This window comes from Oryx dammah, unplaced genomic scaffold (genome assembly GCF_014754425.2).
Source record: "Oryx dammah isolate SB20612 unplaced genomic scaffold, SCBI_Odam_1.1 HiC_scaffold_1, whole genome shotgun sequence".
Lineage (NCBI taxonomy): Eukaryota > Metazoa > Chordata > Mammalia > Artiodactyla > Bovidae > Oryx > Oryx dammah.
In genome coordinates, this window is record NW_024070185.1 from 81,666,845 (window position 1) to 81,679,332 (window position 12,488).

Below are 12,488 nucleotides of genomic sequence, written 5' to 3' on the forward strand. Positions count from 1 at the left end.
TAAAATAAAAGATAGAATATGGTATTTAGAAACCATAATCTAGGCACTGGGGTTACTTACTACTATAGATTCTTAACTGTTTCTAGTACATTTAAGTGGATGAGCTGAGAAGGTACACATATACACAAACATTTTTAAGATAAAATATATTATGAGCTTATTCATTATTTTCATTTGAAATGTAGGAGTATAAGATTTTAGCTAAACTTTCTTACATTTGTTTTTCTTTTTCTTCCATGCCGAAAATCCCAGTTGTCAGTAACATTGTACTATCATTTGCTACACACACGACAAATATTCATAACATTACCAACACTATCTTCAGTAACATGATTATTAAAAAGTTATATAGAGAGATGAAAAATCAAATTTATATTTCAAGGCACTTTAAATAGCTTTTTTCTGATGCTTTTGATCACCAATGTGATAAACAATTAGGCTAATTTGATTAATCTTGTTCCCAAATTTTAGATATTGAATTTAAATCTGTTTTATAATTATACAAAATATTTACATGTTTCCAAAGTACAATCTGTTAAGACATGATATTTTCCAGTTAGCATATATCCCTGTTCTTTCCTTGGTGTATATTATGATTTTATTTTAAAAATCTGTATATATATATTTGTATGTTGTATTCCTTAGGTGAATGGAAACATATATTCTACCTTGCTGTTTTATCAGTATATCCAGGAGGTGCCCCATAGCAATATATGTATTTCTGATTCTTTTTTAGCTGCTTAGTATTCATGTTTGATGTCTATAATTTTTCTACTAAGATTTTCTCCAGATGATTTTGGGTCATTTCCAGTATTTGAGATTACAAAATTTAATATCTTTTTATATTTTTGCCAGTGTATATTTGGGATATGTCTTTATTTTAAATATTTATTTACTTGACTGCGCTGGGTCTTAGTTGCTGTACACCAGATCTTTTATCTTCATCACAGCATGTGAACTCTTAGTTGCAACATGTGGGATCTAGTTCCCTGACCAGGGATTGAACCCCAGGCCACTTGCATAGGGAGCATGGAGCCTTATCCTCTGGACCACCAAGGAAGTTGCTGGGATATATTTTCATATTAGTATTTTTCCAACATTTCATGTGTGAAAATTTGCAAACACACCTATTCCTACCACCTAAACTGATATAGAATTTACATATTATGAAATGTGCAAAAATAAGTGTACATTCATTGTTTTGACATTTGCACTTTTTAAATTTGTGTCATTTATTTATATTGAGTTGTAAGCATCCTTTTTGTATTCTAGATCTAAGTCCCTTATCAGATAAATGGTTTGCAAATATTTTCTCCCATTCTGTGAGTTATCCTTTCACTTTCTTGATGGTGTCCTTTTATAGCATGCAAGTTTTCAGTTTTGGTGATGTCCAGTTTATCTACTTTTTCTTTTGATTCTTATGCTTTCAGTGTTGTATCTAGGAAGCCATTGCCTAATCCAAGGTTTATGCCTATATTTTCTTCGAAGAGTTTTATACTTTTAGCTCCTATACTTATGGTATGAGGTAGAAGTTCAACTTAATTCAAAGGAGAAATAACTTTTCAACAACTGTTGCTGGGAAAACTTAATATCCACGTGTAAAATAATGGTCTTTGGCACCCTGATCAAAAAAATTAATTGTTCATAAATATGAGGGCTTATTTCTAGACATTAAATTTTGTTTCATTGTCTGTCTTTTTTAAGAATTCATGAATTTAAGGAGGACATTTACAAAAGAATGCATTGTGACTCACTGTTTATAACCTCTGTTCATGGTTCTCTATATATGTTTTGTCTCAATAGCTTCTCCCATTTGTTTCTACAATTATCTCATTTTGTATGTAATGCCATATGGGAAGGGAATGCTTGGTGGTGAGAATAATATTAATGTCACTGGAATGGTTATATTCCCATTTTTCAAAGACTGCTTTGAACACAGACTGGGAGTATCTTCAATTGGGAGTGATGGCATAAAATTATGAAAATAAGGAAGCTTATGGTTCAAAGATTTTCTTACCTTATTTAAATCTGAGATGGAGTTCTGTGAAAGTACATTAAACTAATGGGTATGAATTCCTCTTTCATAAAATAGACATTTCAGACCTATCAAAAATTATTATTTATGATTATACTTCTTTATAGAGTTCCTGAGTTGGAGGTAGAAGAAGAAACTCAAGTTCAAGAGATGACCCTAGATGAGTGGAAAAATCTTCAAGAACAGACCAGACCAAAGCCTGAATTTAACATCCGGAAACCTGAGTCTACTGTCCCTTCCAAAGCAGTGGTGATACACAAGTCTAAGTATAGAGATGATGTAAGCATGATGTTTTATATCTAGAGGTAATCTTCACTGTTACCTTATTGAAAATGAAATGGAACATTAGTAGCTGGCATTCTAGTTTCAACATTATAGTAATCAGATGTGTCTGTTTCAACCTAAGAGTAACCATGCATGCCTAATTTTACTATATTTTTATTAAATGAAAAAAAAATTGACCCATTAATACTTGATCCAAAGCAGTTATAGTGAGCACATTTTCTGCTCACTCCAGAACTGTGTGAAGACTGTGCTTACACTGTGTGTTTTAGTTGCATTTCAATTTTGTGTCAAAAGAGAGATCCAGAATGTTTCCCTGAATGATGCCATTTCATAGGATAACTACTAGGCATTTTCGTGATTAGATTAGCTTCAGTTATGATTCTTTTTTTTAAATTCAAGTATAGTTGATTTACAGGATTTTTATAGTTTCAGGTGTACAGAAAAGTGATTCAATGTTATTTTTCACAGTTCTAATTCTTAATAAGCATGTTTAACTGAAGCTAGTTGATCACTTTAAACCAGTCAGAGTTGGGTGAATCCTTTCTTGTGATATTCAGTAGCTTTGCTCCCTCTGCAGAAATTCACCAGAGGACCCCTGAAGCCCCTCCCCCAGGACAGGCACTGCTAGCATGGCCAGCTATCCATTTGGGACTGCTAACTCATTCTTAAGATCTGATTTTACATGGTTTGTGTTCACCTATTTGTTGGCGGCTTCAGCTTTGAAAATATCTTACAGCATATATTGATAAGGATGGTCAGAGAGTTATTTAATCACATTCTATTTGCATCCCTAAACTTAAGGGAGGGTACACTGACACATTGTAATTTTAAAATTTAGAGTTAGTATCATTCAGTCACAGCTATTTATCTTGATACCTGTCTCCGTGTCAATGATGGTGGTGAGCACTCTTCCTCTCTGCTTGATGTTATTCCTTGATTTTCCATTTGAAAATCAGGAGTTTTATACTGTATAGATTTGTCTGTGTTCCCATTTACATTTTGGTTAGTTATATTCTTTTTATGAATAGTTTCTCTAGGGGATCATTTATGATACTGGATTCCTTCCTACCTCCTCTTTCCATCAGTCCAAATTCCAGGAGTCTGTGTTTTGAGCTATTCCTCTAGAAAAGGCTTTTTGTACACATACGAGGCCAGAGCCTTATTCTCTCAGAAAGCTCTGTGAGGTCTTTTTACAAGTCTATCAGCTAGTTGGGTTGGGTTTTTTCTTTCCCTATCCACTTTCTTCTTTTGTAAATAAAGTTTTGCCTAAAACAATTGTGCTGTGAGGATTTGAAATGTGCAGCTGACATGTTAAGTAAAAATAGAAGCTGTTCTTCTTAATCCACACCAGATTCATCTTCCCTGGCTTCTGAGAGAGGTCTCCTGGAATCTTTGAAGCAACTGGGTTAGCTGAGTCATTGAGCTTGGTCTCAGTAAGGCATACATCTTTGGTACTTATTAACCTTACAGCATTGATGATTTCAGCCAGGAATTGTTCTTAAAGAGACAGAAACCAAATCTTGGTGTCACTACTTTGTTCTGGATACACTAAAGAGAACAAAAGCACTAGAATAATACCTCTTGTTTCCTTGGAGCTCTGTTCTTGCCAAAGTTAAGACCTAACAGTAGCCTATGAATAGAGCAGGCCCTTAAAGCACTTTGGCCTGGCAATTTGCTCACTCGACTTCCACTGCAAGCTGTCCCTTCTTACTGGGAAGCTGTGTCTCTGCTGAGGTGCCTGGACAGCCAATTGTTTTCTAAATCAGGCAGGAGTTTATTATTTTGCCTCTTACATTTTTTGTGTGTTTATCTTGTTACCAGAGTGCAAGTGTTCCTGAACTGTTCTTTCCTTCATCTTTTTAGCTTCAAGAGTACATCTGCCTAAGGACACAAATAAATGTTAAACACGAAGCCTGGAATAAACATATGGCCAAAGGGAAATATGTGCTCTGGGAAATTTGATTCCATTTGCTGGACAAGCAAATGGATGTTTAACCATATAACACTTTAGAGATTCTCATCCACAATCATTGGCCTATTTTCTGCAGGTTTATATTTCTCTGTAGGTTTATATTTTACTTACAAGTGAGAAGTTTCATTCATTGTTAGGAATTGAAACCAAATCAAATTTGAAGGCTTATTAATACAGTTTTATCAAGAGACAAAACTAATTTGACCTCTTGATTCATGTCTGACTCTTGTGATCCCATGGACTGTAGCCTGCTAGGTTCCCCTGTCCATGGGATTCTCCTGGCAAGAATACTGGAGTAGGTTGCCATTTCCTTCTCCAGGGGATTTTCCCAACCCAGAAATTGAACCCAGCTCTCCTGAATTGCAGGCAGATTCTTTACCAACTGAGCTACTACAAGGGAAGCCCCATACAATAAAATGTATATTCTCAAAGAATTTTAACTAAGGCGGTTTTTAAAAAGCAGCCTGAGTTCTTTATTCAGCCTTGGTAGCAACCCTTAGATAATCATACTGTTGTTACTCTTTCCATATATTTTGAGTCGAAATTATTTACTGTAAATCATCCAGTTTTTGACATATGGTATTTGTACAGTCAGTACCCATGTTGAGAGCAGTTTCTCCATCAAGTTCTTTTCTAGGAAGGTGAATTTTCCTTATTTATCAAAGTAGCATTTGTGAACAAAACAAAAGGCAGGAACAAAAACTTTTCAATCTCAGCAAAATACACTTAGATATGCAACATTTATAGGATTTCTGTTAGTCATGTTAAATCTTACATCTTAGCCTACTAAACTGATAGAAATTTGGTCTGACTTGAAGTAAGTTCAAAAATGCTTGAATTAAGACTATGACACTACTGTGTATAAAGTAGATAACTATTGAGAACCTACTGTATAGTTTAGGGAACTCTATTCAATACTCTATGATAATCTGTATGGTGATAGAATCTTAAAAGAGTGGATTTATGCATTTATATAGCCAACTGGGGCTTTCCTGGGGGCTCAGCAGTAAAGAATCCACCTGCGGTGCAGGAGACACAGGTTTGATCCCTGGGTCAGGAAGATCCCCTGGAGAAGGACGTGGCAACCCACTCCAGTATTCTTGCCTGGAGAATCCCAAGGACAGGGGAGCCCGGTGGGCTACAGTTCATTGGGTTGGAGTCAGACACAAGTTAGTGACTGAACAACAGCAGTAGCGGACTGACTTTGTTGTTACGGCAGAAACTACCCCAGCACTGTAAATCAGCCACTCCAATTAGATAAAGAAAAGGAAGGCCTGTCAGTATGAGAACGTGTGGCTGCCAAGTGTGCAAAACCCACGCAGCTGGAAGCAGAGCAGCAGCAGCACCTTCCCCTGCTCAGCCCAGCGAGTGTCCATGGAGACGGCCGTGTGTACGTTCTGTGTTTGATGCTGTAACTGTGTTTCAGATGGTAAAGGATGACTATGAAGATGATGCCCACGTTTTCCGGAAAGCGGCCAATGACATCACATCCCAGCTGGAGATTAATTTTGGTAACCTCCCTCGTCCCGGGCGTGGAGCCAGAGGTGGCACGCGGGGAGGCCGGGGAAGGATCAGAAGGGCAGAAAACTATGGACCCAGAGCGGAAGTGGTGGTAAGTGTGTATATTCTAAATCCTGGATGGTTTTCTGAGGTGAGAGCATGAAGATGCCCTGGGCCTACATAGTTTGATTTTGGAGGATCATCAAGTTCTGCCTGATCTAGACAGAGGACGTTCTTTCTCCTCGTCTAGTGTGGGCCTCATGTTAGAGTGTTTGGAATGGTCATCAGCGTGATGGGCATCAGGTGGATACAGACCATTGTGTAGCCCTGGCCTCCAGGGTCTTCAGGGAAGTCTGTCTGCTATGACTGTACACTCAGAGCTAGAAAAAAATTCACACATGTGCATCAGATGAGGTCCCCAGGCTTGGTATTGAATTAGATCAACTGACAGTTGCTTACTATGGGTGTAAGCAACCCTGTGCCCTGATGCTTTCAGAGTAGACAGAATCCTTCCAACAGCTTCAAGGCAACCTTTTCACATCAAACCATTCTTTGCCACTCTTCAGCCGACACTGCCCTACTTCTGGGACAGACAACCTTGTTCCTTACTCCAGGGGGCCTTTCTGCCTACTGGCCTTCCTCCTACCCCTTTGCCTGTTTACCTAGGACAGATCCTCTAACCTCCCTTCATCAGAGGAGGCTTCCAGACCAGGTCAGAGTCCTTCCTTTCTTTGAAGCACCATCTGCATTTGTAATTGTACTATTGCTGGTACAGTTGTTGGTCAGCATCTGCTGTCTCCAGAAGACAGATTGGTTTCCCCAGTGCCTAGTATAATATAAGCTGTACTAGATGCTTCATCAGTGTTTTATGAACAAATATACCAATACCTGTTTAGTGGGAATCGGGCACAAGGTTCAGCAGCCAGCAGAGGTACCAATGCTGTCCTTGTGAGAATGAAGAAGCCCCATCTTTGTGGCTGATCTTGGAAATATTCCTTTTGCTGCCGATTCCCTTATTCCAGGGAGCAACCCCGGGGAGAAGTCTAACTTGTTATACTTGCGCAAGAACGAATACAGGTGTTTTTTCTGGGTAAATTTGAGGCCAGTTTGGAAAAAGGATCTATTCTGGAAATAGAAAATACACGCCTGCCCCTTTCCAATAGCAGCTCTGCCACCGTGGTGCAGTGTGGCTATCTGGTGCAAGGGACCCTGCCACCCACCTGGGCTCTTCCAGCTCTGCACCACCCTCAGGCCCCACCCAGCTTCACAGCTGCATTGTGTCAGAATCCTGTTCTTTTTGCTCATTTGTTGTGGTTATCTCCAGGAGAAGTTTCTCTTCTAGAAGACATCACTTAACTGGAATGTGTGCATGGCCACCACGTTGCACTGGATGCCCCGACTGTGGGCCTCTATTCCCAGGCTGTGTGTGACTGACGTGACCAGTATGCTCCTCCTGCAGGAGCTCTGTGAGCTCCTGAGGGTAGGACTGTCTTTAATCATCCTTGTATCTCCATGTAGCAAACATTCCGTCATGTTTATCGGATGAAGGAGGAGCTAAAGGGTCCAGGTGGTGCTAGTGGTAAAGAACCCACCTGCCAATGCAGGATACGTGAGACACGGGTTTGATCCCTGAGTCGGGAAGATTCCCTGGAGGAAGGCATGACAGTCCACTCTAGTATTCTTGCCTGGAGAAGCCCATAGACAAAGGAGCCTGTTGGGGTATAGTCCGTAGGGCTGCAAAGAGTCAGACACAACTGAAGTGACGTAGCACGCATGCATGCCAGGTGCAAATAAAGGGTCACAGTAAGGGTTTGTGGGAGCAAGGGCTGGGGCAGGGCATGGGGGAGGCAGGGTGGCAGGCACTGCCAGCCATTCTGCAGTGGGGACAGAGCGCGTCAGAGGGAGAAGCATGCTTCTCTGCCCCCCTCTGCATGGTCTGGGCAGAACTTGGCTGCAGCTCAGAGCAGGGCCTCACATGGAGTGACCCTGCCACTCTTCTCTTCCCACTGGGCCTCTCCCTCCCTCAACGTTTGGGCCTACCCCTACTCAGTTAGCTCCTCCCTGATGTTGGGAGGGATTGGGGGTAGGAGGAGAAGGGGACGACAGAGGATGAGATGGCTGGATGGCATCACTGACTTGATGGACGTGAATCTGAGTGAACTCCGGAAGTTGGTGATGGACAGGGAGGCCTGGTGTGCTGCGATTCATGGGGTCGCAGAGTTGGACACAACTGAGCGACTGAATTGAACTGAACTGAGAGAGTAGGTACTGTGTTTCACACACTTCTGCACCCAAGTGGGAATGGGTAAACTGACAGTTGGTTTCAAAACTTCTCTTTTTTAGATACAAGATGTTGCTCCAAACCCGGATGACCCTGAAGATTTCCCTGCTCTGGCTTGAGACAGCCCAAATTCCCTGGCAACTTAAACAGCACTGGCATACCTATGAAGAGACTTTTCTTGCTGTGGGGAAGAGAGTCAGACTCTAAGAACAATAGATGTTGCTTTTTCCCATGTAATTTGAACTTGTACTCTTTTTGGTCTGGGTAGTTTGTGGGAACAGGGATTTCTCCAGACACCTAAAGAGCAGCAGTTCTGGCTGGGGGTTAGTCTGGCACTTTCCCAGGAAGGTAGATAATGGTGATTATTTTTTTATTTAATGAATTCCAAATGTAGTTCAGAAATAATGTTTAAAACCTGTACATAGAGATTGTATTGAATCCTCCACAAAAGCATGGAGAGTAAAGCAAGTTGTAAAATAGAATCTATTGAGACTACTTAGTAAATTGTATAGATACCGGAAGGCTATGTCCTTCAGTATTAGAGGAAATACATATAACTCTGCTATTAATTTAAAGCAGTCACAGCCTAGTTTTCAGAGACCAAGAAATTAAAATACAGTTATAAGTACTGGGGTTTTTCATGGTGATTTAAACTACCTCGTGGTTTCTGTGTGTATGTAACACACACATACACACATGCTTAGTATAAATGTGCATATTTAGTGTTTGGGTGGTTTTAAGGATGAATATTAAGTATATGATCTTTAAAATCATGTTATTTAACCCACCGATCAAATGAAAAGGGGTCCAGGGAAAAGAGTGTTGCAGATTTTCGCCCTCAAAGCTAGTGTCAGAATTCAACACCTGTGTTCAAAGGCTGTCTGACACTGTATTGGGCAAGACTTGTAAATAACACTGAACACCCATATGCAGTTTTTTCTCACTCGGCCCTGCACCAGTTCGCGTTCCTCTTTCTTGCCTTTGGAGCATGTTAGGGTTAGCCCCACTAATCTGCAGGGCTGAGACTGGGAGGCCCATGGAGGTTCGGCTAGCTGCTTGTGGGTAGTGCTGCGATGGTGGCTGGGGCAGAGGCAGCTGTTAACAGCACCGGAAGCTGGGGTGACACTCTTCCCATTTTACTGAAGAAACTGGGCAACAGTCACAAACTTGTTACACAGTTGATATGTTCATGTTGGAAACTGAACCTTGGTCTCAGGATTTGTGCTTTTTTTTGCCTTGCTATACTGTCCAAGATGGCAGTTCTGAACTTGAACCCAAGTGTAAATAAAGGTTGGTATTCCCTAACTTTGTGTATAGAGAGTTGAATCCTTTTGGTGACACCCAGGTCAAGAGGGAAGAACATGTGGAAAGACCACAGTGGAATCATTTCACATGTTGTTGAATAATCAGAGCTGAACCCTTAGTCACATTAAGCCACTGTTGTTGACAGCCTACTTTTGGATTCTTGTTATTAATCTGAGGATTAAGGTCATTTTATTCCCCCTCCCCAGAAAAAGACAGTGAACGGGAGCACCCTAATCTGAGTGAAGTCTTGTGAGAGTAAATGTCAGGTTCAGCCGTGACAGTCAGCTGGTGCAGTGTCACTACTCGGCAGGCTTGAGCTGTCACATTAAGTCATTCTGCCTTGCCTTGTCTTTGAAGACTGGCAAAACAGAGATCCCTTTCAAAATTCCCTTATTCCCTTCAGTGTCGTGAATAACACTTGCAAAGCCCATTGTGCTAGGTTTCATGTTGTATGTGCAAACACTACATCCTTCCCAAAGAGACTGAGAATTCCTGTACCACGGAGCAGCCTCAGATTTCATGGTCAGAAAGTTTGGTGAGGGGATAGGGGATGGTTTCTGGGCCTGCAGAGGTCTTCATTTGCTCACCAGGACTACCTCTCAGCAATTGGGTGAGTCAGATGAATGTCAGGCTTTTGTCATAGGATTGTCCACAGTCCAGCCCCAGAGGAGACAGGGCAGCAGCACAGGGCAGGAGGAATCCATAATGTGAGATAGGGAAACTCAGGAGGAAGGATTGAATTTGGACCTGTACACAAGGCAAGGCCTTCCACAGGAGTTCCCCTGCATAACTCCTTTGAGGTGATTTGATATAGACATGTTGTCATGAAGTGGGACACGTTTCTGGCTGATAACTTTAATATTAAGCAAATTAACCCCATCTAAGAAAACTTGTGAGTCTAACAAACCCTTTTAGAAAGTGGAGGTCAAGCATATTTGAATTCCCAAGGCAGGTGTGCCAGCCCTATGTCTTCTGACCCAGGAGCTCACTGCAGGGGCTCAGGCTGCCAGAGCAGGAGTTAGAGATGAGCTGGTCCCAGGACCTGCAGCGAGGAAAGCCTCACCAATAGAGAGGTGTGAGCCCAGACAGGATGAGGGTTTGGTCCCTGCTTTGACCAGATGGAAACGTGACCATCCAGGAAGAAGCAGAGTCACCGCAGAAGCTGCTGCTGGCCGGGAACCTGGTGCTGGATGGTCTGAACATCTAGCCAGGCTACTTTGAAAAATACATCTTTAGCCCAGTGTTACTGATGAACAGTTGACATTTTCATCTCATGCAAGCCTGGCCCCTCACAAAAGCTGTAGCAGGCACCCCGTTTTCTAGTGCTGGGTTCTAGCGGAGACCCTGTCCTCCTCGATTCCCTGGCTCCTCCATGCCAGCCCAGGACATAGACGTTTCATGGATGATGGCATTGCTTCTCCTTTGAAACCACGCCATGTGTGGTGTTGGCAAGTCCTAGGGAAGAGCAGGATCCAGGTCTTAGAAGCTGGGAAAGGTCAGCCTTTGAAGGGAAAACAGGACTGCCACCTACTAACTTATCCAGGAGAGAGACACGCTGCCAGCAGAGGGCGGGGAGACCAGAGCATGAGCCCAGCAGGACAAGCAGAGGTTCACTTTGAGGAAAAATTGTGCCCACTTTCCTTTCTCTCGGCTGCTGTTGTCCTCAGCACCCAGAGAAGACAGGGCTGTGCGGATCACATTCTGTGAACACCTTCCAGGGCCCTGGCGCCTCCCCTCCCCATCCTCCCGACTCCGGCCTGAAGTGAGGTGCTTGGGCGGCCAGTGACGTGGCCCACATATCCCAGGTGTGGAGGCTCTTAGGATTTGTGTAGTAAAGCGAGTGGGAAAGGAAGAAAGCAAGTTATTGAAAAGAAATCTTTATTGTTAAACACAACACAAAAGTACAAAACTTTATTGTAACCACCACCTAAGTCAAGGAACCTATTTTCCCAGGAGGCTGTCCATGTGACCCTGCCAATCACAGCCTGCCCTCCTTCTAAGGAGTACTCCCTCTACTAAGGAGTACTATCCTCACTTAAAGGAAGCACTGCCCAAGGAGGCAAACCTTAGCGATAAGGCTCTGCCCTTTACCTGAATGTCCTTTAAGTCTGAAGGGTCCCGCTCTACCTTTGTTGCAGAACCTGGGTAACTTGAGGAAATGAGCATTTCTTGAGTAACTGCTGTGTGCTGTCTTATAATTGTCTCATCACTTGTCAGGGAACAGGAAGAGACATCCATCTTCCATGCTCCCTAGCTAGTATTTGGGCAGAATGGGATGAAAAGGAGAAAGGATGAAGGAGAAAGAAGATTCGGCCCCCAAGCTGTGTTCTTTCTACACACACCTGAAATTTCCAGTTAATGTTCCTAGTCCCTTGGGCAAAGCTGCGAAGAAAGGGTCAGGAAAGGCCAGAAGATACCTGTGCCTCTGTGGGAGCCAAAGGACCACATGGGGTATGCTCTGTGTTTAGCTACTCCCTGGGGTGAGGTGGTGCCTATGGCAGTGCCTCACTGTGACACATTCTCCTAAAACATTTGAAGTACTCTTAGAAAGCTTTGGGGCTTCCCAGGTGGTGCTAGGGGTGAAGAACCCGTCTGCCAGTGCAGGAGACGTGAGAGACATGGGTTCGATCCCTGAGTCGGGAAGATCCCCTGGAGGAGGGCATGGCAACCCACTCCAGTATTCTTGCCTGGAGAATCCCATGGACAGAGGAGTCTGGTGGGCTATAGCCCACAGGGTTGCAAAGGGTGGGACATGACTGAAGCGACTTAGCACGCATGTAGAAAGCTGTAATAGGTCTCCTGCACAGCTGGTGATGGCGAGTCTTGGGAGGGCATGAGGCTAGGTTCAGGGCTGCTGGCAAGGTGCTGGTGGAGACAGGGGCAGAAGCTTGGCTCTCCTAGGGGCCTCATGACGCCTAAAGTCCGAAGCGCTCCAGGAGCCTCTGCTGGCCCAGGCTACCTCTGCCCATCTCCTGTTGCTCTGGAGAGCCTTTTCCTTGGCCATAGGTTTCCCAGGACCCAAGGCAGTAGGACTTTCCCCAACCAAACCACAAACGCTCTCTAAACTATCACAGCTTCACCACGGGTGAAACTGGCCCCATAGTGTGGGG

At 43.0% G+C, this 12,488-nt stretch overlaps 1 protein-coding gene across 1 annotated transcript in view; it reads left to right on the top strand.

Moving 5' to 3' along the window:
- HABP4 (hyaluronan binding protein 4) overlaps positions 1-9,376 on the top strand; it is a 37,296-nt gene extending 27,920 nt beyond the window's left edge. The window contains exons 6-8 of the mRNA XM_040245316.1: positions 2,143-2,314; positions 5,719-5,904; positions 8,136-9,376. Coding sequence (XP_040101250.1) covers positions 2,143-2,314; positions 5,719-5,904; positions 8,136-8,192 — 415 coding nt within the window. The 3' untranslated portion in view covers positions 8,193-9,376. The remainder of the gene's footprint in view (positions 1-2,142; positions 2,315-5,718; positions 5,905-8,135) is intronic.
- The last annotated feature ends 3,112 nt before the right edge of the window (positions 9,377-12,488 follow it).